The sequence below is a fragment of the Limanda limanda genome, chromosome 6 (assembly GCF_963576545.1).
Source record: "Limanda limanda chromosome 6, fLimLim1.1, whole genome shotgun sequence".
Lineage (NCBI taxonomy): Eukaryota > Metazoa > Chordata > Actinopteri > Pleuronectiformes > Pleuronectidae > Limanda > Limanda limanda.
In genome coordinates this window covers 12,275,282-12,302,677 of record NC_083641.1, presented here as the reverse complement: position 1 = coordinate 12,302,677, position 27,396 = coordinate 12,275,282, and the positions used below count along the sequence as shown (strand labels likewise).

The window sequence follows — 27,396 nt, the reverse complement described above, 5'->3', positions numbered from 1 at the left end:
CACACACACACACACAGACACGTAAACAGACAACAATGCAACACCCACATGCAGGCCCTGTTACAGATGTGTGCGCATAAGCTACAGCTGTCACAGAGATAATGTGATACTTAACATGAAGCCAGTGTTCGTCATATGAATCACCATACCCTGTCGCTTCAACTACAGCACAACTCCTCCACAGACATACTGTCCCAGAGGCAGCTCAGAAAAAAGTGATAACTTATCATCACGATTTAAAGACTGGTGTATTTAGTGGTGCTGCTTTGTGACCAGGATGACCATGGACTGAATAAATGGAGACATTTATTTGAAACGAGGAATTAAAAGCACTGGTGTGTGCGGAACAAATAAACTAAGAAACAGCAGCTAAGAAAGAGGATGAGCCAAAAAATACAACTTAGACACTGACTCAACGACGCAAATTAAATCCACAACATTGCAATCCAATTTCTTTTAAATAAAAATGTTGTGAGGAGTCGGTAAACAGGATGTAGTATTGAGATTGACAGTTTAAAGTTTATATTCATCAACTACCAAGTTATTCGTCATTGTCCTAGTTACACTTCCTGAGACATATGTTACAAACACATCTGTGTGACACACGCTGCTCTTTGCACCACTATTTAATCTGTCATGCTCTGATCACGGTTTGGTTTTGCCAAAGCGTGTAATGCTATAGCGGTTATAGCATTAGAGGCTTTGGCAAAACAATACCGTGATAGTATAACCCCTCAGTGCTAGTGTTGCTGCATCATCACCATCATCGTCTTTATCATCATGCTGCTGAGGTATATATCTCACTTCACCTCCACTCCAGCCCTGACCTGCAGCCCCTGATGTAAAGAAAGGAGGTTAAATGTGTGATTGTCCCTCCCTGTATCCTGCAGGGAGTGATGACGCTCACCTGACTTGCCCAGACATCAAACATTCACTGTAACTTGTACTCACACAAAACCCCTTCACAACTGGCTGAGGGCGATACCTTAGTAGTGACGCAATCCATGATTATGTAAAAGAGAGAGGAGGGGAAACTAAAAATAGGTAATGATCAAAGAGTTAACTAGTTCATTAAATGCATTGATGAAGAAATTAAATAAGCCTGCCGGCCAGAGTTTCTGCCATGGAAAATCAGGTGATGGATGAGCCTCCGCTGTTCCACCATGCTCTGCAGTAACACTCGATCACGTCCTTGGAAAAAAGGACACGTGTCATGCATATCATCACGTCCAATCGCCTTCCCTTCACTAGAGATCTTATTTCCTTTGATATACCACTCTTTTGTTCACCTTAGCAAGGAGGCAAAGTCATGATGCTAATGTAACCAATCATACATATATTCAATTATATAACTTCACATTTTAGATATTCAATTAGAAAGCTTATCAAATCACCAGTCTCGATCGCGCTGCCCATGATATAAAATAATACACAATAACCTGTTCACTCATTCACTTTCTCAGTCCACCTTCCCTGTAGTAGCTGCACACCAAGGTCTACAAACAACACACTGAACTAATTACTCCTGAAGGAGAATACATAGTAGAACTGGAGAACATTTCTTTCTAGTGTGTCTACTCGCCCAGAGATTCACTTTAGTCCATTGGGTTCCAATTACCGAGCTGAACTCTCCTCTGTTCAGTGTGCTGATGAAGGGAAATAAAGGCATGTGCTCTTTTACATGGAAATCAGGGTCTCTTATTTATCTTTTACCACATTAGGCCTGTGATAGACTGGGGACGTTAATTAATATCTACAACTCTACAACTCGTCAACTTGTGTTGAAGTTGACTTGTACTGTGAAAGTAGAAATATAAAGAATGAGCCAGCCTTCACGAGAATAGATTTTCTTCTACCTTTCCGACTATTGATTATGTTTATTTCAAAATGTGTCTGTGTGCATATCGTTTGCTGTCAGCATTGTTGGCTTTTCCAAAGTCTCCTCTTTCATTATCTGTCATCTCAGTCTGTCTTTCACATGCATGAGCAGCAGACGTCCGGTCCAAGTGTCGACACTTGTTGTTTGACTTTATACACTAAATGTGCGTGTTTGTGTGAGAGTGAGTGTGAGAGAGACTCTTTTTCTTATGTATTGTGTATTGAGCTGGGATAGTAGGTCCATTGGTATTCAGTGTGAGTCCCGCTCTCCCTGCTGCAGTCATCTTTGCAGTCTGAGAGACACAGTGTACCACGCACTCCTCCTCAACTCTCTCACTCATCTATCTATCTATTTATCTATTTATCTATCTATCTATCTATCTATCTATCTATCTATCTATCTATCTATCTATCTATCTATCTATCTATCTATCTATCTATCTATCTATCTATCTATCTATCTATCTATCTATCTATCTATCTATCTATCTATCTATCTATCTATCTATCTATCTATCTATCTATCTATCTATCTATCTATCTATCTATCTATCTATCTATCTATCTATCTATCTATCTATCTATCTATCTATCTATCTATCTATCTATCTATCTATCTATCTATCTATCTATCTATCTATCTATCTATCTATCTCTCTCTAACTCTATCTTATCTGTCTGTCTGTCTGTCTGTCTGTCTGTCTGTCTGTATGTCTGTCTGTCTGTCTGTATATCTATCTATCTGTCCTCATATCTGTCTGTCTGTCTTATTTTAGTTACTTTATTTTCAACATGATGTCATTTCCTGCTACTTTGCAGTGTAAAAGAATGGACATTTCCACAAGCAGAAGTTACGGTGAACATCTTGCCCATGACACACGTACATTTTCTTTCCCCAAGACACATACAGTACATGCACTGTCTCGTGCAAACCCCCCGCCTCGTGTTTCCGTCACCTTTTCAGTCAAGCAGAAGGTAATGGCAGAGAGCAGAGGCAAACACATTCATACACACACGCATGGATTGTCAGTGACCTTGAGGTGGCACTTTGCACCACCCACCTGTCATCTTTTCATCCCAGCCATTTGGCTTTCTAATATCGCCGATTGACCTGGTCACCGCCCAGAGGGAGGGAGGGGACATAAAGTGACGGACACTTCGGGCGACGGGGACTGAATTTTAAAAAATCTGTCTGCGAATAGGTGGCAGAGACAAATGACAGTGTGTGTGTGGAGAAAAGACCAAGAGCAAGCAGGAGAGATAGAGAGAGCGGTAAACCTGATCACCAGAGAACATCCCAGGGGGGGTTGGATCCGTCTCTGTCAATATACATCTGAAATTACAGCTCTCTGCTCTTTTCTCCTCCACTTTCTCGCTCTCTGTGTGTGTGTGTGTGTCTGTGTGAGTCTGTGTGTGTGTGTGTGTTGTGAGTGTCATGTGTAAGTATTGAGTAAAGGGCCGTGGGTGTGTTTAATAGTTAATGGCAGCAACAGATCCAGTTAATGGCATGACCAACTAACACTGAAACTCCCTGACTAATTAATGATTACTGCCAAGGTCACTTATTAGAACCCAGTGAATCCTGTGTTTATGAACTTTACAAGTTATATGTTGTCTCGTATATATAAATCCCATGAACAATCTTCACTCTGATCCCCTCTCTCTTGGTGTCTTGTAGCTTTTCTACATGACTTTTTTTGATTATACCATTCATTATCCGCCTGCTGGACCTAATCTTTAATCTGATTCCCCCTCATGTGTGTCCGTTTGCCTTCAACCCCCTTTGTTCCGCCTCCGTTTGCTGTAGAGCCCCTCTGACTGTTTCAATCAATCACTCGATTCACTTTATTTCTCACCTCTGGTCCGTGAAAGAGAGCGAGGGAAGATAAAAGCATTTTTCGCCGCCCTTCATTGTGTCCTAATCAAACATTCATGTCTAACTTTCACCAAACACCAGACGCTAACTGACAATCTCGACATTTGTTAACATGTCCGTCACCAGCACTTGTCAGAACACATCTTGCTCCCTGATCAGAAAGCAAAGCAGCAAAGTGTTGCATTTCCCTGTTGGCATGTCTTAGCCAGCAGGGAAATGAGTTCCTAACAAGCTCCTGATTTACATAATCAACTGCAGAGCATGACATCCTCCATGTCTGGTGTGTCCGAAGTCGTTTGAAAACATGATTACTTTACTTTTCATGGATAAAAGAAAACTTGATGGACGACAAGATAGGTACTGGGAACTGCTTTAGAATGTCTGGGATTATTTCCAAACTGAATCACACAGCCTTGTCATTCACTCACAGTGACGCGTTGAACCCAATGCTATAGCTAACATGGTTGCACTATGGCATTCTACCACTGGGATATTCAATTACAATTCAGAGAGGTCCGCATACAGAAAAGTTTAAGTCAAAGTAAAAGTTAAGGACATCATAATGTCTAACTAGAGTTAGGATTCAGGGAAATGTGTATTGAAATATGAAATCTATAAAAATCTGTGGGTGATCAACAACTGACTGTCAAACCAAAGAAAGTACAATGCAATGATGTATTGACAATATTTGTTGTTGTAGAAGTAGTAAAATCTTAAAATAAAGTGCTTGATTTTAGAGAACATTTTTAAATAAAGTTTCCCATTTTTTGTATATCTAATTTCCGTTGAACAATCTTAAACTGTTTTCGAACAAGTTCAACATTTGTTATAATAACTAACAGATTTAGCACCTGCTTTATTTTCCTCTAATACCCCCCCCCCCATTCATTAATTCTCATGATAAAGAGAACACTTGTAGAAGCAAATGCAAACACGCAGACAAAATTTGTCTTTACTCTTTTACTTTGAAAAATCTGGATGCATTCTTTAGCTCAGAGCTGTGTGTGCGTGTGGGCGTGTGCATGTGTGTGTGTAGTTTGTGCTTGTGGGAGTAGGAAAGAGGAACAGCATGCCATTAATCTTTCACACAGAGGATTGCAAAGGCAATCTGTTGGCTATCATAGATGATACATGACCTGCTATAGAAGGACTCTCCTGTTGCATACCAACACACACACACACACAAACACACACACACACTCCATACAACTACAAGCACAGGCTGCACTGCCTCAAACACACATGCACACTCACACAGGCATTAAAATCAAGGACGTCACTTCAGAAGCTCATCCACGTACACCGAATACCACGTGTGATGTGCATCAGCAAAATATATGTGCACATATACGCACGTGCATGCCTCCATGCTGCTCTCACGCATGGGCTTGTGTGAATCAAACATGCTCCATCGGCCTCGGTAACATGTTCCCCGACTTTGCTGCAAGGCCAAACACCCACGTCTCCTATTTTCATTCACACACACACACACACACACACACTCACACAGACACACACAAATCAAGGACTACACATTCAGAAGTAGACATGCTGTCATCATGTTGTCCTCAACCAATCCATCTTCCTGTTCTCTATAGAATAGTCGTCTTTCATGCGTCTGACACACAGGAGCGTTTTAACTGCTCAGTCTTAGATAAAAAGCTCCATTCAGCCACATACAATATAATGAGCACATCAGCGTTTATTCACACAACGATTTATTCAGTCAGGATTTGTTTCTGCTCTGAAATCCTTACGAGAACTCAGAATGAAACATGTCGTTTTGTGTTTTTTATTCTACAGTCATTTTGCCTTTTGAGGGGGGTTTCATGTCAGGTTAAGTCTACTGCTCTCGATCGTCTCTCCATCTCTTTCTTTTTCTTCCTCTGTTCTGTCCACTCAAATCCCACTCTCACTCCATCAGGTCAGATTAAAATGCTGCCACAGCCTGTTTACCAACTAACCAATCAGCACGCCCCTCTAGAACCTTTGAAAATGAGTTTCTCAATATCTCGATCTTTAAATTCTTCCTCCTCTAATTCCTTTTCCCCTTGGTCCTCCTCCTCATCTTTTACATTATATATAATTTAAAAAAATATCATTAGGATTGTTATTATAACCGCAATACTCATCAAAAACACTAACAAATCTATAATTAAATTAATGGTTTTAATCGATCAATCCATCACAAATTTTCAACTGGTGGAAATCTTCACCTCACAACTGCATCAATCACAGTGTACGGACACTTTCATTTGTTCAGGTAAACAGATCAATACTTCAAGGACAAACGCTATCAATTCATATTTTATTATTTACGTGTGTGTGTGTGTGTGTGTGTGTGTGTGTGTGTGTGTGTGTGTGAGAGAGAGAGAGAGAGAGAGAGAGAGAGAGAGAGAGAGAGAGAGAGAGAGAGAGAGAGAGAGAGAGAGAGAGAGAGAGAGAGGATTAAGAGGTGTACTGGCTTTTGAAGAGCAGCAGAATGAGGAGTTGCACCAAAGGACCACAATTTATGCGGAGTCAGGCGTCGCTGCACCTCTCTCTCTCTCTCTCTCTCTCTCTCTCTCTCTCTCTCTCTCTCTCTCTCTCTCTCTCTCTCTCTCTCTCTCTCTCTCTCTCTCTCTCCAGCACACTCCTTAAAACCCAGGGCAACGTATCACCGAACCAGCTTCCTGTCCGAAAAACATTTATGCCTGATTTTCTGAATGATAAGAGTCACATGTAGAGACTAGAATGTCACTCAGTAGCATCCTGTAAACCTCCATCAAGGCCAAACAGGCCCCTGATGAGACCACATTTAAATTCACTAGATACAGATCCACACCAAAAATGTAATGGGTTCTCTACTCACCCATATCATTTTACCAAGTTTCATGGTATTCCATCTTGTATAAATAAACCATCATACAAATGGACAGGGCTGAAACGATAAGGTACTTAGCATCAACCATCACCATGGAATCCCCCGTTACACCACCAGCAGCCCAACAGCACCATTTAGTGGCTAAATAGACTGATATTTCCCTCAGCACCTGGTGGAGGCAAAAAATCTAAATAAAAGACAAGAAACGAGAAAGGGAATTTTTGAGTAAAGTGTGCAAGGTAGCCAGAAACAAAAATCCAGATTATTGTTGTAATACCATAAAAGATATGAAGAGCACGCTACACTTTGAAAAACATGCATCCAACCCTCTCCCATCAGCCCTTGCGTCTTCCTGTTACTCTACTTTTTATTATCATGTCTTTATTATTTATTTTTTATTACTTTTTGCACCCAGAGTGGAAAATGAAGTAAAATGAAATATTTCCAAAAAAACAGATTTTTATGAGGAAAATTACCAAGACATATTTATTCATACTCTGAATAAATTGTGAATTAAAACTTTGTTCACTCTCTGCGACTCTTCTACATTTTAATTCTACTAAATAAGACGGAGGAGCTGTTAAGATATGTTTGGCCCGATATCCCTCTTCACAGTTTTTCTCCTTTTCTAAAGCTTGGTTGTTTTATGTCGCTCTTTGTGTCCATTAGAATTTCATGGCCTTTTATTGACTGCGGCACTTAGGAAAAGAAAACTTAACATTTTGCCACCTTCTCCAATCATCCACTCCTTTTCCTCTAATGTGCTCAATGTTGCTCGCTCTTTTCCCTTTTACTCAGTGAAAACAAGTCCATGTAAACAGAATGAATTGCCACTTACTCTGCTGCTTCGGCTCACAATTGGTAGATAAAGAGAGTAAACAAGGAGAAAAAAGGGAAAGAGAGATTGAGGTTGAAGGAGCGTCCCGATTACAATCTGTTTCATGTTATTGTTGGTGCTGAATTGGTTGTTGAAAGACAATTGCTATGGCAGAGCTGTCGTTTTCACAATCATACACACAGTGGTGTGGAAAATGCTTTGTGAAACTACAGTGTATTGTGCTGCATATCTCTGATTCAGGAACTAACCGCAATTATATTTTCTCCCCTCTGTTTTTTCCCCTGCTGTCTTTCCTTGATTTTCTTTTTATCCCCGTAATCTTCACTCTCATCTTTCACTTCATTCTCTACTGCTAATTTCTCATCTACTTAATTCCCTTGTCATCTCTCCTGTTCTCTCAAACCACTTCCCTCTCACCTTCTGTCTCTCTCCACCTCTGACTCCCCTCTTCGCTCTGTCTTCTCTCCAGATCTCTGTCTGGACGGATCGTTGGAGGCGTGTGGTGGTTCTTCACCCTCATCATCATCTCCTCCTACACGGCCAACCTGGCAGCCTTCCTCACCGTGGAGAGGATGGTCTCACCCATAGAGAGTGCCGAGGATTTGGCCAAACAGACAGAGATAGCCTATGGGACACTGGACTCAGGCTCCACCAAGGAGTTCTTCAGGGTAGGGACTCATCACATTCTGCTCATTTACCTGATTCCTCTAGAGATTACAGGCAAGTCAAGTTAAGTAGCTCAGGCTACAGAAAAAGCAGAAAGTCTTAGAAGACCAGGGGGAGAAGTAGTTTTATCCCTGTTGGCTGCTTTCATACATGCACCCTATGGATTTTGTTAAAAATGTCATGGTACACAATGATTTTGCCAGAGAATGCCTCCTCAGTGTCTTCACCTTTTTCATAATTGCATTATTATCCATGCATTGGATAATATTAGTAAATTAGTTGTTGTTGCCATTAAGATGAAGCAAATATAAAGGGAGATGCTGTCTCCTCTATTGAAGCCAGTAAAATGGCCAAGCAGCAGAATTCAGCTCAGACTCTAGGGGAGACTTTGTCCAGGTGGGAGTTGAGGGTTGAATGAATGTCTCTCCTCTTTAACTTTGAAAGACAGGACATTTGAAAATTATGCAAAGCTTAAAAGTCTGCCTTTGACTTATTTTGAAGACTCTATGAGAGTTTACAATAAGATAATATTGAGGAGTATACCAATTTCTAAGGAGGACCCTTCCTTTTGATGACAATTCTCCACACTTGATCGACAGTTGTTTACCCCATTAAGTCTTGCTACTGCCCTGTTAAATAATAATAACTATAATGGTAATGCTAAACTTTATTGCACACTTAAAACACTTTTACAAGGTGCTTTACAAGTACCACATGATTATATAGACAGATAGTAGGAAAAAATAAAAAATAAAATTGAAGATAACACAGCAATAGAGCAAAGACACAAAAATAAAAAGTCTTTCAGATGTGAAAAATAGTCAAAACTAGATTTAATAAAACATCATACAAAAATAAAAAAGAGTATACGATCAGAACCAAGAGAAAGCTAACATATAAAGAGATTTACAAGAGGAGTTTGCCTGATGGATCTCCTTGCAGAGATTTTGCCATAGAGTGGGAGCCCTGACAGAAAAGGGCCACTTGCCTCTGGTCACATATGATGTCAAAAGGTCTGAAATGAACTTAGGTGCAAGTCCAGGACTGTCCGTGAAAGTCCGCAATAAAATCTTAAAATCAATTCAGTGATTTATTGGAGGTAAAAATAAAGCAATCATGAACATGACAGAAAGTGTGGAGTAGTGAAGTAGGGGTGGTCTACAGAGGTGCAGCAGAATACAGCTACTACAGGGGGATGTCAACAACTAAGTGTCGAGCAGGAAATTATGGCAGAGTGGATGGAAGTGGTCCAGAGGAGACCTGGAATGACTTCACCCAGTGACCTCTTCACCCATGAGGATTGCAATTAAATAAGTTACCAATAAACAAACAGACACACACACACACACACACACACACACACACACACACACACACACACACACACACACACACAAACACACACACACACAAACACACACACAGGAAAGCACAGTGCTGATGAAGACAGAATTTTCTGCAGACACCGGCAAAACACCAGCATCATTACTTGCTCACTGCTTTGTAGGAATATTCAGAATCAATTGTGTGCCCATGCATCCTGTGTGTACATTTACCAATTTACAGTTATGCTTTGTGAACACGTGCGCGCTTCTGTGTGCGGATCCGGGGACGCGGGGGGGATGCAGAGGGGGGGAGGAGGGAGGTTTTAGCAGACAGTTTGTGCTTCTGTGAGCGGCTCTGGCATCATCAACATAACGAGCGGGCTGAAATCTGTGGAGGGTGAAAAAGCAATTTACTCTCCCTCAGCTGAGAGGGCTTCGCCACCGCCATTAATTATCTGTGTGTGTGTGTGTGTGTGTGTGTGAGAGGATGCAAGCATTTATGTATGTACATTTAGCCACGTATGCACCGTGTGTTTGCATCTGTGCATGTGAGTGTCTTCAGCTCACACAGGTTCACGTATATGGAAGTGTCCGGATGCCTGAAGGTGACATGCATCATCAATTTCCTCCTTCACAGCCTCACTCATTTTTAAAGAATCTGGAGATTGTCACACGTCCGTCCCTATGAGGCCAGATGCTGCTTGATGTGCTTTATGTGCTCACAGCCGTGGTCGTCTCTCTCACTCTCACACAGACACACACACACAGGAGGATACATACACAGAATGCACAGAGCAACACTCAATAATGCATATTTTGAAGGATGTAAAAAAAAAGAAGAAAATATGAGGTGATGGATGGATTTGATCAATGACAATGTTGTTGAGGTTGTGATTGAAAAAGGGGATGGTGAGAAGGGTTTTGATGACGGACAGAAAAAAAAAACGAGAAAGAAAGGACAGAGAAAGATGGGCCTGATGGTCCTCTTAAATATGAGATACAATTTTATGGGATAGGTGTCCGTCACGCTCTAGCGACACACATGCACACACACCCCTTCCCTGGGTGCTGGTAACAGTGGCTGAGGCCATGGCTTGTCGCTCGCAGAGAGACGGAATAACACTTTATCACCAGGAGAGAAGGGGAAACAGGACGCTTGTGGAGGATGACAGTTTGACTCCTCCACTTGTTATTTTCACTCTTGACTTCATACACACACACACAACACACACACACACACACACACACACACACACACACACACACACACACAAACACAAACACACACACATACACACATTGTCTAACATCACTTTCAGGGACATTACATACTTGCATCCATTTTGGAGATTTACCTGAACCTAACTAACCTTAACAGCTGACACCAAAATCTGTACGTGTCCCCAATTGGACAATCTTTCCCAATTAAAGATGGGGTAAGCAATTCTGGGGAATAGCAGTTGGTATTTGAACCTAAAAAAATAAAAAATAAATATAACAGCCCTGCCTTCACTGCTCCTTCAAAGGCTCAACCCCCACATCTCAAAAAGTTGGAATTAGCCGCCACAAACATTAACAAATGGGACGACACACTACTTTACCAAATGTGAGCAACAGAAAATGAAGGGTAAGATTTCAATCAGCAAAGAGTAGCCGTTATATTGGTAAACAGCTGTGGTGGTGTTTATTGTCTGAAGCCACTTTTTCATGTCGTCGTCAGGCAGAGGAATCATCACATTACCTTATTTGAGATGTTACAGGTGATGTTTCCACATGTTTTATTCATAAATCCCTCCAAGAAAGAGGATTAGTATACCATCAGCGTATACAGTTTAGGTCTGTTCCCATAGAAAGGGCTGTTTCTGGTTCAGAGACCACCCTTTAGCTCCCACTGCCCCTTCACCCTAAACGTGCTGCTGGCGCATCGTGAGAGGATTTTGTCTATTGGATTAAAATTGCTTACCACAGCTATAACTGCAAAGGGGACTCAAAATGTATTGCTGACTATGTATTTCAGCTACATATATAATTTCCATGTAACTTTATTCCATAAATTTCATGTATATGGTCACATTAATGAAGTGTTTTCTATCATGTTGAGTAAGTGTGCAAAATCATAGAACTTGAGTGATTTCACTTAATATATTGTGTGTTTAATTTTGAGGTTTATTTAACAATATTTAATCAAATCATTCTCAAGTTATTGTAATTGAAATGCATAAAGTCACCGTTTTAGGCATAATGCTTTTTTTGGGTGCACACCTAGTCACACATTTCATGGTATACACACAATAAAACACAATCTACATGCCAAACAGATTGTCCTCTGGAGAACAGGTGACCAAATTCATATCTGCACACACATTGTTCCAGCCATAATCTAATTTAAAGTAAAGGCAAACTCAGTGCTACATTTGAAATGTGGTTATAAATGCCAGTATATGCCTGAGGATCAAAATGGAGGATGGACGACAGAACCCTCCATCAGCGCTGTGATATTCAAAAGCCTCAGCAGTTTGCTCTTCATCATGAAGATCTCGGTACTGGTCCGTTGATTCTGTCCACAGAAAGAAAACAAGTGTCTAATCAATAAGCAGTCATTGTCATTGTGTCAACATAATGAATAGGCCGCTTTGTTTTCATCTCCTATTTGTCTCAGTAGAGATGATTTGAATAATCAAATCTGTGGTTAGAGAAGCTGCTGTGGGCACCAGTGAGGTGCAAATGTCCATCTCTAATTGTACACACAGAAACGATGCGTCAACAATAACAGGCCAGACCTAGTTGTGTATTCTTAAAAAAAAAGAAGCCCCAATTGCCCTAGTTTATTTCTTAACCTTTTAAAATGTCCCTTTCCTTTCTGTGGCCTTCAGCCCTGCAAGCTCATTTCTTCCAAATGAAGACACCAATCTTTTCAAGCAGGCCATGTAATAAATGTTTGGCCTCTAAGCTCTGTACTGTATTTATTCACTCAGGAATAAGTACTTGATTTGGCTGGACTTGTCAGTAGCGGATCGATTCACGTTTAGATGTTGAGCATTCACAGCAGCAGGACAGTGCAGATGACCCGGGACCCAGTGGTAGCGTTCAGGGAAATTAGTTGATGTGTTTTTAAAAGAATGCCCTGTCATAGATGAATAAGATACTTGGCTAGATATAGAAATAGTTGATTATCATGCTATATGATTAGTCTGATTGTTCCTAGCACTCACATTCGGTAATTTTGTAAATACAAGGCCCTCAATTTGAATTGAATGTTTATATTATATTTTTATAACGTCATTTTTTATTCATATCAAATTGTATACTATTGTGAATTTACATCTTTATAAAATGTAAACTATATTAAGTGCAAAATTACAGCCAATTATTAATTTGTATACTCATGCTCATTGTGTATTATGTAGTAATTTTATATTGTGTACCATACCTCGCTATTCCAAATATTCCCACCTGTAGTGAAGGTGTATATTGTGAACATATTATCTTTATTTTTATTTAATTAACTTTTAAATTTTCCTTTTTTATCTGCTATTATTTATCTTAGCTTGTATGTGAGCAAATAAGGCCCATTCATTCCAAATTAACGTCCCCCTCTTTCCTCTCCACCCTCCGCCACCCCAGAGGTCCAAAATAGCCGTATACGAGAAGATGTGGTCGTACATGAAATCCGCCGAGCCGACTGTCTTCACCAAGACCACGGCAGAGGGAGTGGCGAGGGTCCGCAAGTCCAAGGGGAAGTACGCCTTCCTCCTGGAGTCCACCATGAACGAGTACACGGAGCAGCGCAAGCCCTGCGACACCATGAAAGTCGGGGGCAACCTGGACTCCAAAGGATATGGCATTGCCACACCGAAAGGCTCACAGTTAAGGTGGGTGGAATAGTGTAACAATAGGCGACAGTAACAAAGCTGATGCTGTTGCCACTATTGCTGCGATATTCCACCTACCCTGCTGTGCCTTTAATACTGCACCTAGATTAACCTGTCACTGCTGTCAGGTGAAAACATCTCGTGTTCAATTTGAGAATTTCGGTTTTTGGTATTTGACAATTATTAAGCGCTTGACGCTCTAAAGACATCTAAATGAGAAAATACAATTTGTTTTAATTCGTCGGATGATTTCACCCTTCAGCAGCGACTTCCAGACAAATGTGTTCAGTGATTGATTTAGATTATGTTTTACATCATGTCATCTTCCCTTTTTATTTCATTAGCTTTCTCTTTCTGGCTCTCTTTTCCTTTCTGACTCCATCTTTTCTCCTGTTAATTTAGGGCCAGTTAGCTCCATCCCTGTGTCCTGTGTCAGTGTCATGTGTCCATCCCTACGTGCTCGTATCCGTCCTCTCTCCCCTGTCGCTCTATCAATCACTCTCTCTCTCCACAGGACCACCACACAGGTAACTCTGTCCATTTGCCTGTTGTCTCGTCCCTTTGTTCCTCTCATCCTCAGAAATGTTAGTCAAGATGGTGATAATGATGATGATGATGATGCTGATTATGGTGATGATGATGATAATGATGATAGTGATGATGATTATTATAGGGGAGATTTATTAAATGAATATGGCTGCAAGGAGGGGCAGAACCTCAGACTGCTGCCACGACATCCAAGGCTACGAGGGGGAATTTATAGATCGAGCAGGAAACTAAAAGTAAGAGATGGGAAGTAGAGGGGCCTGGACGATGGGGGGACTAGGAAGTAATCAGATTACAGTATCCCACACCAAAAACACTCCCAAATGAAAAAGGATCATGCTATGTTTTTGTTACATTTGTTGGTAATTGAGTAAAACCAAATTAAAACCCAAATCAAGGAGTAGTTTCATAAAAATACATGACAGTATGCGTGTGTCTTAATAAAGACAGTGGAAGGTGGAGGAAACAAATGAGAAAGTAAATAATGGCACTAAAGTTGGTCCTTAGATTTATATTTTTTACTTCAGCAGACACTTGTTTATCAGCCTTGTTAACGTGACAGTGCCTATAGGTTTCACAAAGGTATACTAATACTTATACTAATTCATTTTTCAATGCCTGTTACAACGTCACTCAAGACTTTGTCTTCTCGGAGTGACAGGTGCCTGCCAAGCTAAAATAATTGGGTAAATTCGGTAAAGCCGGACCACTTGCTCTCTCTTCCCTGCCCCCACCTCTCACTGCCTCTTGAAAGGCAAAAAAAAAACAAATCAGCATCACATCCTGTTCTTATAACTTCCCCCTGTGTGTGGTGCAAACAAGCCCCTCGAAACCACAGTCACTGTAGTTTATCCTTACTTTCAAAAAAGAAAAGGGTTTTTCCGTTCAAGGGGGAAAAGTGACAGACAGCGGGTGGATAGGTCCCTTTTAAGCCCCCCCCCCCCACCCCCCAGAACACATTTCTTGGACTATCCACGGTTGTCTCTGGCTTCTCTCAATCAGTGGAAACCTGGTCTCTACCACGTGTGTGGCTGGAAGTGTGCACGTCAGGTGAGCCTGCCTCTCCTTTCACTAATCATGATGCTAATTTACCTTGGTGATGTTGATGAGGAGGATGAATACCCTGATGATTGAAATGAGCGTTAGGAATGTATGCTTTCTGAAGTACTGCTACTTTTGACATGATTAACGATTTGTGACCTTCATGATGACTCACAGATATGTTTTGAACTGCTTTCATACATACACCTCTTATGTTGATGAGATTAGTCATGGCCTGTAGCTTAGATCACCCCAGAGAACAATCTCTATCTCTCTCTTTATGAATCTCTTGATGATCTTTACTCTAAACCTGCAGTGTGCCTTTTAATTTATTGTTTTACCTTCCTAATTTCCTAAAAAGAATCCTGACCTGATGACCTTTCTGTGACGAGCTTGTCTCACATGCAGGCAAATCACACAGGACTTCCAAATACACCTGGCATGGCACAGACAAAGGTGCAGATTAACAAACAAGCAGGCAGAGACAGCAGTGACCTTTTTGTAGAGATTAGCCGGCCTGATTACACTATCTAACACACAAAAGAGTTGTCGGCAGAGGGTGGGAGCAGAATAATAAAAAAACGATAGTCGCAGGTAGCTGTAAAAACAAGCAGATGTGGAAAAAGAGAGAGGTATGGGAGAAAATGAATTTATTTAGGACATCCTGGGAGTACAATGACAAAATCATTCAGCTCCTGCAGCCACGTTTTGTGGATGTTCTCGAGGGATTACAGTAAAGGAGCGGGCTACATATCGAGGCATTCAGGAGACACTTGCAGGAGAAGTGCAGTGGTGAAAATTGTGGCAGGTTTACAGTGAACATCAAAGCGGTTGGTGAATATCACACCACCTCAATATATTGTCAGCAAGCAGAGAGTTTGATTCTAAAAGGCACATCTTTCACAAGGAGCAGCCTGAGGATGCCTTCCTTTTGAGCAGAATTTAAGCAGAGAAATGCATGTAAAAATCCATATTTTAACTGCACATAGAAATATATGAAATATTTTAAGTGGGATTAAAATATTAGTAAGTTGGTTATTTTGTTAATTTCCTTAAAATGATGGAATAATGATGATGAAGACATGTACACAAACAGCAGTTTTGCCCAAAATTAGCCTTGTGTCCCTGAAAAGTGTTCGGAGGTCAATCCACCTCAGGGGTGTGAGCAGGACGGCTGTAGGGAACTAGAGCTTCACGATCTCACTGACACCCCCACACACACACAGCCATGTACAGAGAGGGGGGGGGGGAGCAAAGCACCAACAGCAGGCTGCAGAGACCTGGTTAACACAATTCATAGCAGCAATCTGACAGTCGCTGTGAGCATCCTCTGCTCGGGCCACCCGGCGACGACAGGGGAGAGGTACATAGAGAAAACCAATGTGAGATGAACAGAATAAGATGTAAAAACAAAAAAGTATCTGAAGTAGAAAGTCAAAAGAGAAAGAGTAGAAGATAATGTTGTCTGGGGTGCATCCTTCCCCACTAACCCACCTTTGTCCATTAGCCCCCTCTGATTTCTCCTACCTCTGCTCCCCCCCCCCTTCCCTCCTTCCTCCTGGCTGTGGTCCCCACATCCATCTTGTCTGTCCCTCCATCCTCCACTCTGACCAAACTATTTTCCCTCCTTTTTTACTTAAAGAAATGCGGTCAACCTGGCCGTGCTAAAGCTCAACGAGCAGGGCCTGTTGGACAAATTGAAAAACAAGTGGTGGTATGACAAAGGAGAATGTGGCAGCGGGGGAGGGGATTCCAAGGTTAGCCCTCTCTGTCTGCCAACCCCACCACTCGGGGGACGGGGGCCGTCGCGGGCTGCCCAGCTGGCGAACGGCCTCCGTGGGAGAGTAGCGCACGCATCTGCCCTGGCAAAGAGTCAGGAAGTGACACCCTAAAATCTCCTAAGACACCCTGCAGCTCCAAAAATAGGCACAGTGTTGCATATGTTGTCAGGGGTGTGTGCCTTTTTTTACATAAGAGGTTCAGACTCAGTGACAAAGGTACAACACTGTGCTTTTTTAGACACAGAATAAGTAAATATTATTTCCTGGTAAAGAAAAGTTTTAAAACACGCAACAATTTTCTGTTGGCTGTGTCTTTTACAGACCCAAATGTGAATCAAACCACCTTTAATAAAATATCAATTTACGCCTTTCATACAACTTTATGTTGAATTATCAAAGAAATATAACATGTCCTCTGTGCAGTAGAGGGTCTGCCAAGATAAATCAATCACTCTTCATAATAATCATTTTCAATTGTGTTTAGCGAAGATCTGGTAGCGTCCCTCTGAGAGGACAGAGTGCCAGGTAATGGGACAACAGTTCAGTGATGGATTTGTGTCAAAAGGAAACAGAGCAGTTACTGCCAAGACAGGAATATTTGCCCCCTAGTGGCAGCTCTGGGGAGAGAAGAGATAAGATGTGAGTCTGGAGTCAAATAGCATGAATGAAAGAAAGACTTCACATTGATCCTCATCGTTTCTTCAGGAGAAACTCATTTGCTCGAGTAGATGGCTAAAAAAAAAACAGGTTATAAAACGTTTAATAGAGAAAGAGACCCAAGTGAAATCATTCCTCTCAGATTCTTGCAGACTCTTTGATGAATAATTGATTGAAGCAGAACGATGTTACGAGGTTAAGTTTGTTGAATCTACTGTTCATTTGTAGAGTTTCAACAGTTCCTTTCAGGGGTTTTTCTTCTGTTCCCTTTCCTTCATTGCATTTAAAGAATCAAAGATTTACTTGACTTTTGAGGTCCTGAATATATTCTTATTTTCACATGTGTGTTTTTGGCAAAGCTGTGATTTAACTTTAACCCACTTATTTTCTTTTATATTAATTTCTCAATACATCCAGAAATCTACAACCATGCTAACAGCTGCATGAAGACAATCACAATCGAACATGCTGATGTTTGGCAGACCATTTATGCTAATTTCACCTAGCACGTCCTACTTAGCACAAAACAGAAGATTGAAGTCGTTAGTTTTAAATTAGAAATTTGAAGTATTGGACAAATTTGAATTCTGACCAGTTGATGGCGCAAAAGGAAAAGTTTGGGTTTGTCTGTTTGCATCTTTAGGTTGACTTTAGGTTGAACGCACTATAAGATAGGAGCTCTCTCTCCCAGTTGTAGCACGGAGCTAGCCTGATGCCAATAGTCCTGGATTAGCAGTACTTGGCTCTGTTCAGTGCAGGACCAGCTGGGGCAGTATGGGTGTGTTACCTGACGTGACAAAGGTGGGTCCCACTCATATGTCTGTAGCTCGCCTTAGCTCCTCGCTCCCCCCAGCCCCTCCTCAACGAGCATACACACATGTACTCAGTGGGATCCATGCTAGGTCACTTGATTTGAACAAAAAATGTTTTAATGTGACTGAGCTGTGCAATGCAAATGTTAATTACCCTAATAACATAAAATAACATGATCTATGATGTTATTTATGTTATTTTTACACGCGAAGAACCCCGGTAAACCTTGCAGTATTGAAACTGAGCGAAGCAGGCGTCTTAGACAAACTGAAAAACAAATGGTGGTATGACAAGGGAGAGTGTGGACCCAAGGACTCTGGAAGTAAGGTCAGTCTCACGCTGCTGCGGCCCACAGATCGCTAGTCTGAAACTCTCATCCTGAATACGCTCCAGATTACTGCAACTACTGTCTTAGAAATAGCATTTGAAACAGCTTCTCACGTAGCCTGAAACATATGTGCTCCAATGTAGACTTTTTCTATTTTAATGGTGGACCACATTTATCGAAATTTGCATCAGATTTAAATCAGTTTCTTGTTCAGTCTCTGTAGCAATCTGTGGCAATCCCATCCCCATTACAGTCAGTCCTCATTAGGACTCTTAAGGCAATTTTCACTCACATGTTTTTTTGTTTTGATATCATAAAGTAGCTCATATTTGGTCGACTATAACTCATCCACCAGACGAGAATGCCACTGTGTCTGTAGTCATTTGTTGTCAATATTGACTTTTACCAATATATCTTGTTTGAAATTAAACAGGATTAGGTTATATTAATTTATTTCCATAACTTAAAGTATTGCTTGATTTTACAGGTAAATATTTATTTAATAATATCTAATGGTATTTTGTGCAAGAACCCTATTATTTGGTACTAATTATAGCTCAAATATTACATATGTGCACTTGCAATTAAATATTTAGGCCAGTTTAAATTAATCACCAGTGTATAAGGACCTGAGTGCACATGAGGTCAACTTTATATTCAGAAAACTGGACTTTTGTCCACAGGTTAGGAAACAATTTTACGAAGTTGAGCCGGTTAGCTGCATATAAGCTCAACACAACTTCCTCACTTATAAGTGATAATCCTCACTGACTCTAGTTTCCCTGCAATTAGAACCAAATGATAATGTTCTTGTTTAGTTTCTTACAAAAATATTTAGAAATGACAGACCTGTGAAATAAAGCATTACCATATTTTAGATTAGCTTTGCTGCTAATTCATACACTTTTCATTTCAAAAGAAGACAGGAAGATTTTACAATGTAGAACATGGGAGTTGCAGTTTAGAGCTGGCGACTGGAGCCTTTAAATCTCATTAAAACCACAGTGAAATGTCATCACCGTTCAAGTTAAAGCCTGCTCTGTCATATAATCTAAGTGATTGACACAATTTTTTTACTTAATTGTTAAATTACTGCTGAATAAAGATGTTTTTGTGTTGCAGTAGAAATGTAGATTGTTCGTAGTAATGATTGTGCTAGCTTTGTAATATATGTATGTAGTAGTTGTGGTGCTGACAATAGTTATAGTTGTAGAAGTAGAATGTAATAATGTCACAATTCATAATAACACAATAATGTAAAGTAGTACATGTAGAATAGTAGTGCAGTGAAAATTTAATACTGGAATTTGTGTCTGATTATTTTTATTTCTCTGACATCTCTATTTCTTTGTCTCTTTCTGCTTTTTCCTGCCTCTTTATTCATGGCCAACTTCCTTCTCTTACTCTTTTTTATATTCTGCTTCTTATCAACCTCTTTCGTTCTCATTCTTCTCTGTCATTCTTCTCCCTTTCTTCAATCTTTCAAATTTTTACTCCACCTCTTCTCCTTGGCCCCACTAATCCGTTTTTCATCGGAACTAACCCCACCACCTTCACCCGACACTCGCTCGTCAACTCCACCATTACTCGGCCTGAACTTGACCCTCCCCTCCTCCCCCAATACGACACCCACTTCCTCCCCCACTACGACTCCCTCTCTCCAGGACAAGTCGTCCCAGGCTCTCAGCCTGTCCAACGTGGCCGGGGTCTTCTACATCCTTGTGGGCGGCCTTGGCCTGGCCATGCTGGTGGCCCTGGTCGAGTTCTGCTACAAGTCTCGGGCTGAAGCCAAGCGCATGAAGGTGGACCTTAGCCCCCCCCACTGCCCCAGCCCCTCCCCCAGCACCCAGAATCTAGCCACTTATAGGGAGGGGTACAACGTGTACGGCTCCGAGGGGGTCAAGATATAGGGGTAGGATTTAGCGGCTCCCATATATAGGTGGGGTTATGGTGGTGTTGATTATGGTGGTGGTGCCGTAGATTATTGTATTGTCCGTGCGGAGGCTGTTGCAGCAGCTCCAGTGTCGTTCTTCATGTGGTGATGAGATGGGGTCAAGCATTGTGGAACCAATTTATCTTTTTATGTTTTATTTTGCTTCTTTTGTTTCATATATTTGCAGAATATTTTCTTTTTTCATTTGTTATGCTTAATTCTTTAGCAGCTTGCCCCGAGCAAGAATGGGGTTAGATGTGTATGACAGTTTTGGTTCCATTGTCTTTGGCTGCATATCATGATGATGATGATGATGATGATGATGATGATGATGATGATGATGATGATGATGAGGCTCTTTGCCGATGACTTGCTTAGGCACCTGCATTGTAATTTAGCTATCAACAAAATCTTGATCTAGCAGGGATGTACAACTCCAGCCTCAGTATTTTTTTATATGTATGTGTACAGGGCTTCAGATTAGAATTCATATCTAAATACATTTTATAATCAATAAATCAGAATTTTCTCTCATTATTAGTTCACGAAATATCATAAAATAGTGACATTGCCCATTGTTGTCTTTAGAAGCCTGAAAGGAAAGTTTTGCATAACTAGTTTTATCTGACTAACAGTGTTAAAACTTCTAAATACTCCATTAGCAATTATAAAAGTAGGCACAAGATCATGTGCTCATTCCCGTGCGCGATCATTTGCTGTAAATAGTTTGTATTGATGGAAACAACTTAATAATGGGCTGTTATGGATAACAGGGCTAAATCAAAAAACAGCATTCACTATAAAAAATGGATTCAACCTAATGCATCAAAACTGTTAGTCTAAATTTTCATAAATTCTAATGCTTCAGTATTTTCTTGGCTCAACTATTATAATTTTTGTAGGGTCTTCTCACCCTGCTCTCATAAAAGTTTGTTAGTGCGGAGTTCCTCATTAAAATCTATGACTGCTTCCAGCTACAAATTAATTAGCTATCACATGGACACCAGTCATTGTGGATTTGGGTCTGGCCAAGTTATTTTTCGCCCATAATTCGATAGATATCTCAGGAAGAAAAACACTGCAATTTTATACGATGTCTAGACTTTCGCCTCAATTTCCAAAACTAGACAGAACTTGTGAGGTGAAGAAAATACCCTGTTTGTTCAGGTTGAGACTGGATTAATGTCAGCTCAAGTTTCTGCTGCACAACAGTTTCTTGAAATACTGGTTTAATCTTGACTATTCACGTAACATTTGCCCCATAGCAGTTTTTTGTTTCTTTTAATTGTTGTCTGTAGATAATACCGGCTACCAGCTGATTGGGTAGTAGCTCGTTTTTCTTTCCTGAATCTCTTCACCCGTACATGGTCCTAATTATCAATCTCTAATTTTCAATCCCATATTGGGATAAAGTGTACTAATCTATAATTCATCACACCAGCTTATCAAAATGTGTGCTGATTTAATTTGGAATCCCCGAGATGTTTGCATTTACAAGCTTTTCATTTTTTTGTTTCAAAAGTAAAATGTTCAACTTGAAAGGCGGACGAGAAGAAAGGTGGAGAGAAAAGAGAGAGACATCAGACATAGTTGTGTTTATCGCTTATTTAAGCTCAGTCTGACTGGTATAATGAAAATGATAAAAGCGACACTTAAAGATGTGTTATTAATGGTAGCACCTCAATCGTCATTAACAACAACAACAATAATAATAATGATTTTCTATATAAATGTAGGTTTAATGTTCAACAGCGAAAATACATAAAACATGAATTGCTGCTGAGCCGATCTTTCCCAGATCTGGTGGCTTGTTTCCTGTATTCGTCATCCTTAAAGTTGGAGTTGTGCACCCCTGCTCTAGACCCTCCAAACAGGCATTTTGACTCACTCCAGCCCCGACATCTTCAAAACAGCCCAGTTACTTAGTGTTAATGCAGAGGAATAATTGATGAAACACTTCATATAGAATGGCTACTTAGTGATGTCGTTGTAAAAAACATGAGACATGTTTATCGATGCACACGGCCCATTAACCAAAGAAAAAAAAGAAACAGTGGATTTCATTTGGATGATCTGCTGAGCAAACCGCTTCGAGGCCTTATACAGTCCTGTTTGATTATCACCTTGAGATAATTAGCAGGATCAATACAGAGGGTGTAAGAATAAGGACTGCTAATTGTGGTGCACTAAATATCGGCAATTATCAGTTTGAAGGTAACGGTACCCAATTTTAAATGAAGTATAATGTTTACCACAAATAAACCATTGTGGGAGTGGAAGAGTTTTGGACTGAACTCAGAAGCAATAACACGGATCTCTACCCTCAGGAACCGAATTTAATTCTGACTTGATTCATCCCAAGTCGCTTTAAGATACAATAATATCGTCCAAACATCATGAACAATATAGGTTCCAGATGAAATTGTCTGAGATGCTTCTTTAGAGTAGTAATTAAAGTTTTCCATTTAGTTTGGAACCGAGCTGAACATCAAACTGACGGAACTCAGTGAAAGCGGAGGGGAAACTCGTGTTTCAGTTTCTGGCAGCGAGTCACCTGTTAAAAGTGACAGTTTGAAAAGTTTTAGGAGAAAAACAGCCACTATCAAATTGTTTTCCTTTTAGAAATCAAACCAAAATGTTTTCTTGCCAAGCTTCTTTTACAAAGTCTTGAGATTGCTAACATTGTTTGGGTAAAACCCTGTAACTTTCCCCTAAAGTTCCGACAAGTGAATTTTCTTTTCACTTTGTACACACAAAATAACTCGCGTGCACAAGATATAAATTTGTGCACGCTAAATATTGTCTTGTTAATGTTAATATCAATGAATTAACTTGGGCACACAAGATATTGACTTTTGCACAACTTATTGACTCGTGCACAAGTCAATATCTTGTGTGCACAAGTTATGTAACTAAAAAGGAATGTGTCTCTAACTTCAGATGCACAGCCTCTGTGATGTAGAGAAATCCGCTAATCAAGTTTTATTTTCACCCTGAAATGTCATATAACAAAATTCTTACTGCTGTTGTGCGGATACGTGCACTCATCATCATCAGGAATCACCTGCTGCAGATATACATTAACTTGATCCCAGAAGGTTGTTATCTTGTGTGAACACGATAAAAAAAGTAACATCTGTCGGGACTTTAGGGGTTGAGGTTCTCGTCCAACAGCAGCGACTGAACAGCAACAAAGCAATCACAGTAGCCCGTCTGTGTGAAGTGTCACCCTTCTCTGAGCAGTATAGTCAGTCACTCCCTCTCTATAAATCGGACACCTGGAAAGCAAACCCACTCCTTCATGTTTTCCTCTATCCAAAGTCCTCACCTTCCAAAATCCCGTCCTTTCAAATCCTCACCTCAATCTGTGATCACTCAAACCCAGAACCCAGTGATGCATGGTCACCTTTGAAATGCAGATGTCTACAACCTGAGCCCGCTTGTCCACGTTGTCCATGTTTGTTGATTGTTGCCTGCTTTTGCATTTACCTTTTTCCTTTCTGCAGGACTGTGCTAGTGTTTTGACAGTTTGTTAGCCTGAGTAATATTTGAATGTGTATGTGTTTGGGGATGCATTCACACCACGCACTCCGCTAATCAACAGTAGGTAATAAAGGTAGTAAAGCCCTAACAGATGCAGTATTGCACCAATAAAAGATAATTCTAGCAAGTAAACATAAACTGTGTCTCAATCCAGGGGCAGCATCATTTGGTGGACACGCTCTACGGTCGTGTCTACTGAGTTTTCAATGATCGACATCAGAGCTTGTGTGAATTTTCAGCTCCATCCTGTTGCAATGGAGCTGAAAATTGGACACATAGAGAACGTTTTAACATGTGTACCTGTAGCTGTTTGGTTAAGATGACTAGATGTCCAATGCATGATACTCATGCATTGGACATATAGTTGCATTCCACAGCCAGTACCTTTTTTTAAAAAACAGTTTGTCACCCAAAGGCAATGCATTCAGGGATAGGTTCCGATGGAGAGTCCACCTTTTGGAGACTTTGATGCTCAGGGATGAAAGGACGCACTCGACGGTGCATTTGAAAGAGCCTTCTTTTGCGGCTGGACACTATTGGTTTTCATATGCAGCCTCTGAAGGATGAAGCTCCTGAATTGAGACACCTCTCCCATAGAAATGCATTCAGCACATTTGTTAGAACTAAGAAACACACACACTGTGATTTCATGACAATCAGTGAAGGGAAATAACAAGAGAACTCCACTTCACTACAGCCCACATGACCTTTATTTACAAAACATTTTGGCATATTCAAATACTCAATTTGTTTATAATTAAATAGCGGAATGGGGAAAATCCAACTTTTCAAACAATCGTCTTAACTGGATGAATGCACCCTCAGACTTTTCTAATTATTGAGGTTATTTTGTGTTTGTACCGGCACATGCATGTAGAAGGGTTTTTGTTGCATGTGCAGATAACTCAGTTTTTTACCGAGTTTAATTCACTGCCCAATTTCTGCCAGTGGCATGTTTTTTTTTTTAAACGAGCTCTCCACTCTGCCATCTCCATCCCCTCCTCCGTCCTCTCCTCCTTTCTCCCTCATGTAGCTGTCATTTTCCGACGCCATGCGGAACAAGGCCCGTCTATCCATCACAGGAAGTGTCGGGGAGAATGGCCGCGTCCTGACGCCAGACTGCCCCAAAGCCGTCCATGCAGGCCACGCCTCCTTCCGACACCACGGCCTTGCAGTGGTCTCCTCCGGACTGCCCTGAAAACCAAAAACACCTGTTGTGCCTTAACGACACACACACAAACACACACACAGTGACTTCGACAAGGACACACACGGGCATACAGTACAATCTCTCACATCCTTACATATCACATATAACACACACACATATATACACACACACATAAAGCTACAGAAGCTCAAATACAAATACACAGAACACAGTTTTACACACTTGAATACACAAACACACATTGCTCATCATCATCACACTTTCCTGTTGCCATTGACTTATTTTACAAGAGACAAGTGAAATACAACTGTGTATTGAACAGCGGAGGAAAAAGAAGAAAACAAAGGACAAGTTACGGCTATCACACTTGCCTGCAGCGTTCATTCTTTTTTTCCTTCGTTTTTGGGAGGATACCATCCTGATATCAACGAACCAACAGGAAAGCCAGCAAAGACATGACATGAAATATGAGCTGTGAACATGACGACAGAACTGATCATGATGATGATCGTGATAAAGATGATGGCGGTGACGAGAACAAAAGACAACCAAACGACTCTGCTCCCGCTCCGTCTTCATTGGACATCGCTGGCCAATTAAGCCACACCCCTTGACAACGCCTTACTGAGACTACAAACCTTGTTTTCATCATCGTCGTCGTCATCACCATCATGGTCGCCAATCATCTTATCTTGCCTGCAAAGACTGAGTGCCAGGTATTATCACCCTTAGAAGACCAGAAAACTGTAAAGCTTGAACGTTCGGACTGTGCAAACCCTACTTTGCCATGGACTGTTCCAACTGAATGAAAACGCTTTCTTACCACACATTTACGATGATTCTCTCGTCCCAAAGCAGCGAGATAATCATCCGACATAGAACAGAAGTAACCTCGACACACGTACCTTTGGCTGAATTTCGGCCAATGAATTCACAGGGGTTTGTAAAAGAAGAAAAAATGAATAAATAAACATTAGTAATTAATGAAATCAGTCATCAACAGCATTATCATGACAGTAGAAATGCTAAATAGAGATGATGAGGTTCAAGCTGTATATTCAGTGGTGGAAAGGAGATATTAAACATGTAGGAGGATCTAAAATGGCCACCTAACAAATTGCATCTCAACTGAAGCACTGGGCGCTTGTCGAAGTCTGAACGATTGGGGGAAATGGAATGATGTTTAAAACATGTGGAATAAAACATTCAATTTAAGACTTCGTGAAAAATTCATCCAAAAAGAAAATGGAAAAGGCAAATCAGCTCATTGTTCCGTGCACGTTCGCCAACAGAGCGGTGTCCCAACGAGAATAACTGCTCTGTGCTGGTGCACCTCATTTAAACTGAACTATATGGATCTATAGGTACAAATTCCAATTTCTCTAAAAGTACAGACACTAATGAACAGTTTGGTTGCCATTTAAGATCCTTCGTGTTTTCCAGTGGCGGGGGGGAAGGTTCCGTATCAGAGAGCTTGCTTTTTAAAACTGTTGTAAATAACTGCGTAGCAAAACAGAACTCACATGTCTTTTTTAAATCATCTTAGATAACAATTCATTGCAATAATGAATATAAGAAGAAAATGCCACTACTTGTAATTAAGATACAAATCTTTTTTTATAAATCTACATATTATATATAATACAAATAAATATATATCTATAGAGAGCTATAGAAAACATTGATCACTGATTGTCAGAGGCCGTGGCATACATTCTGTTATATGGCTCTTTTTTTTGTTTTGATAACCTGAGAATATGAATATGCCACAGTGTGTGTGTCCTACTCAACACTGAATGTCCATCTGGTACTCACGCGGACACACACACACACACACACTAACACGTAGAAACGCACGCACGCACACCGCTGCATACACAGGGTCAACTCAGAGTGATCACTACAGCACCATGAGGGGGTTTGGATGAGTTTGTTTTTGCCTGTTTGTCTGTTCAGTTATTCACTTATTTTTCATTGTCTAACAGTGTTTTTTATCCCTGAATATCTTTGTTGGAGGCCTGAAAAGGTCCCTGATACAGTTTGTACTCACCAGTATTCAACACTGAAGTCCGTACAAAGAGACACAGGCCTCACGAGAGGATGGGCCTCTGTTGATTACTGCACTGTAGGTAAAAAAGGCTGTCTGACATTTAAGTGTAGCATTTGTGTTGCATTGCATATCATCTGAGTGCTTTTTGTTGTTTGTCTTCTCGCCAAATGTGAGTCAGGTCCAGTTTGAAAGCCAGAGTTCAGGAGGTTTGCACT

At 40.7% G+C, this 27,396-nt stretch overlaps 1 protein-coding gene across 2 annotated transcripts in view; it reads left to right on the top strand.

Annotated features, from left to right (window-relative positions):
• Nucleotides 1–25,158, top strand: part of gria4a (glutamate receptor, ionotropic, AMPA 4a) — a 109,955-nt gene extending 84,797 nt beyond the window's left edge. The window contains exons 14-18 of one of the 2 annotated variants that reach the window (XM_061073764.1): nt 7,925–8,123; nt 13,071–13,318; nt 18,369–18,483; nt 20,149–20,286; nt 24,994–25,158. In XM_061073764.1, the coding sequence (XP_060929747.1) occupies nt 7,925–8,123; nt 13,071–13,318; nt 18,369–18,483; nt 20,149–20,286; nt 24,994–25,158 (865 nt within the window). Of the gene's footprint in view, nt 1–7,924; nt 8,124–13,070; nt 13,319–16,547; nt 16,663–18,368; nt 18,484–20,148; nt 20,287–24,993 lie in introns of both variants that reach the window. The other variant, XM_061073763.1, reaches the window with a different exon arrangement.
• The last annotated feature ends 2,238 nt before the right edge of the window (nt 25,159–27,396 follow it).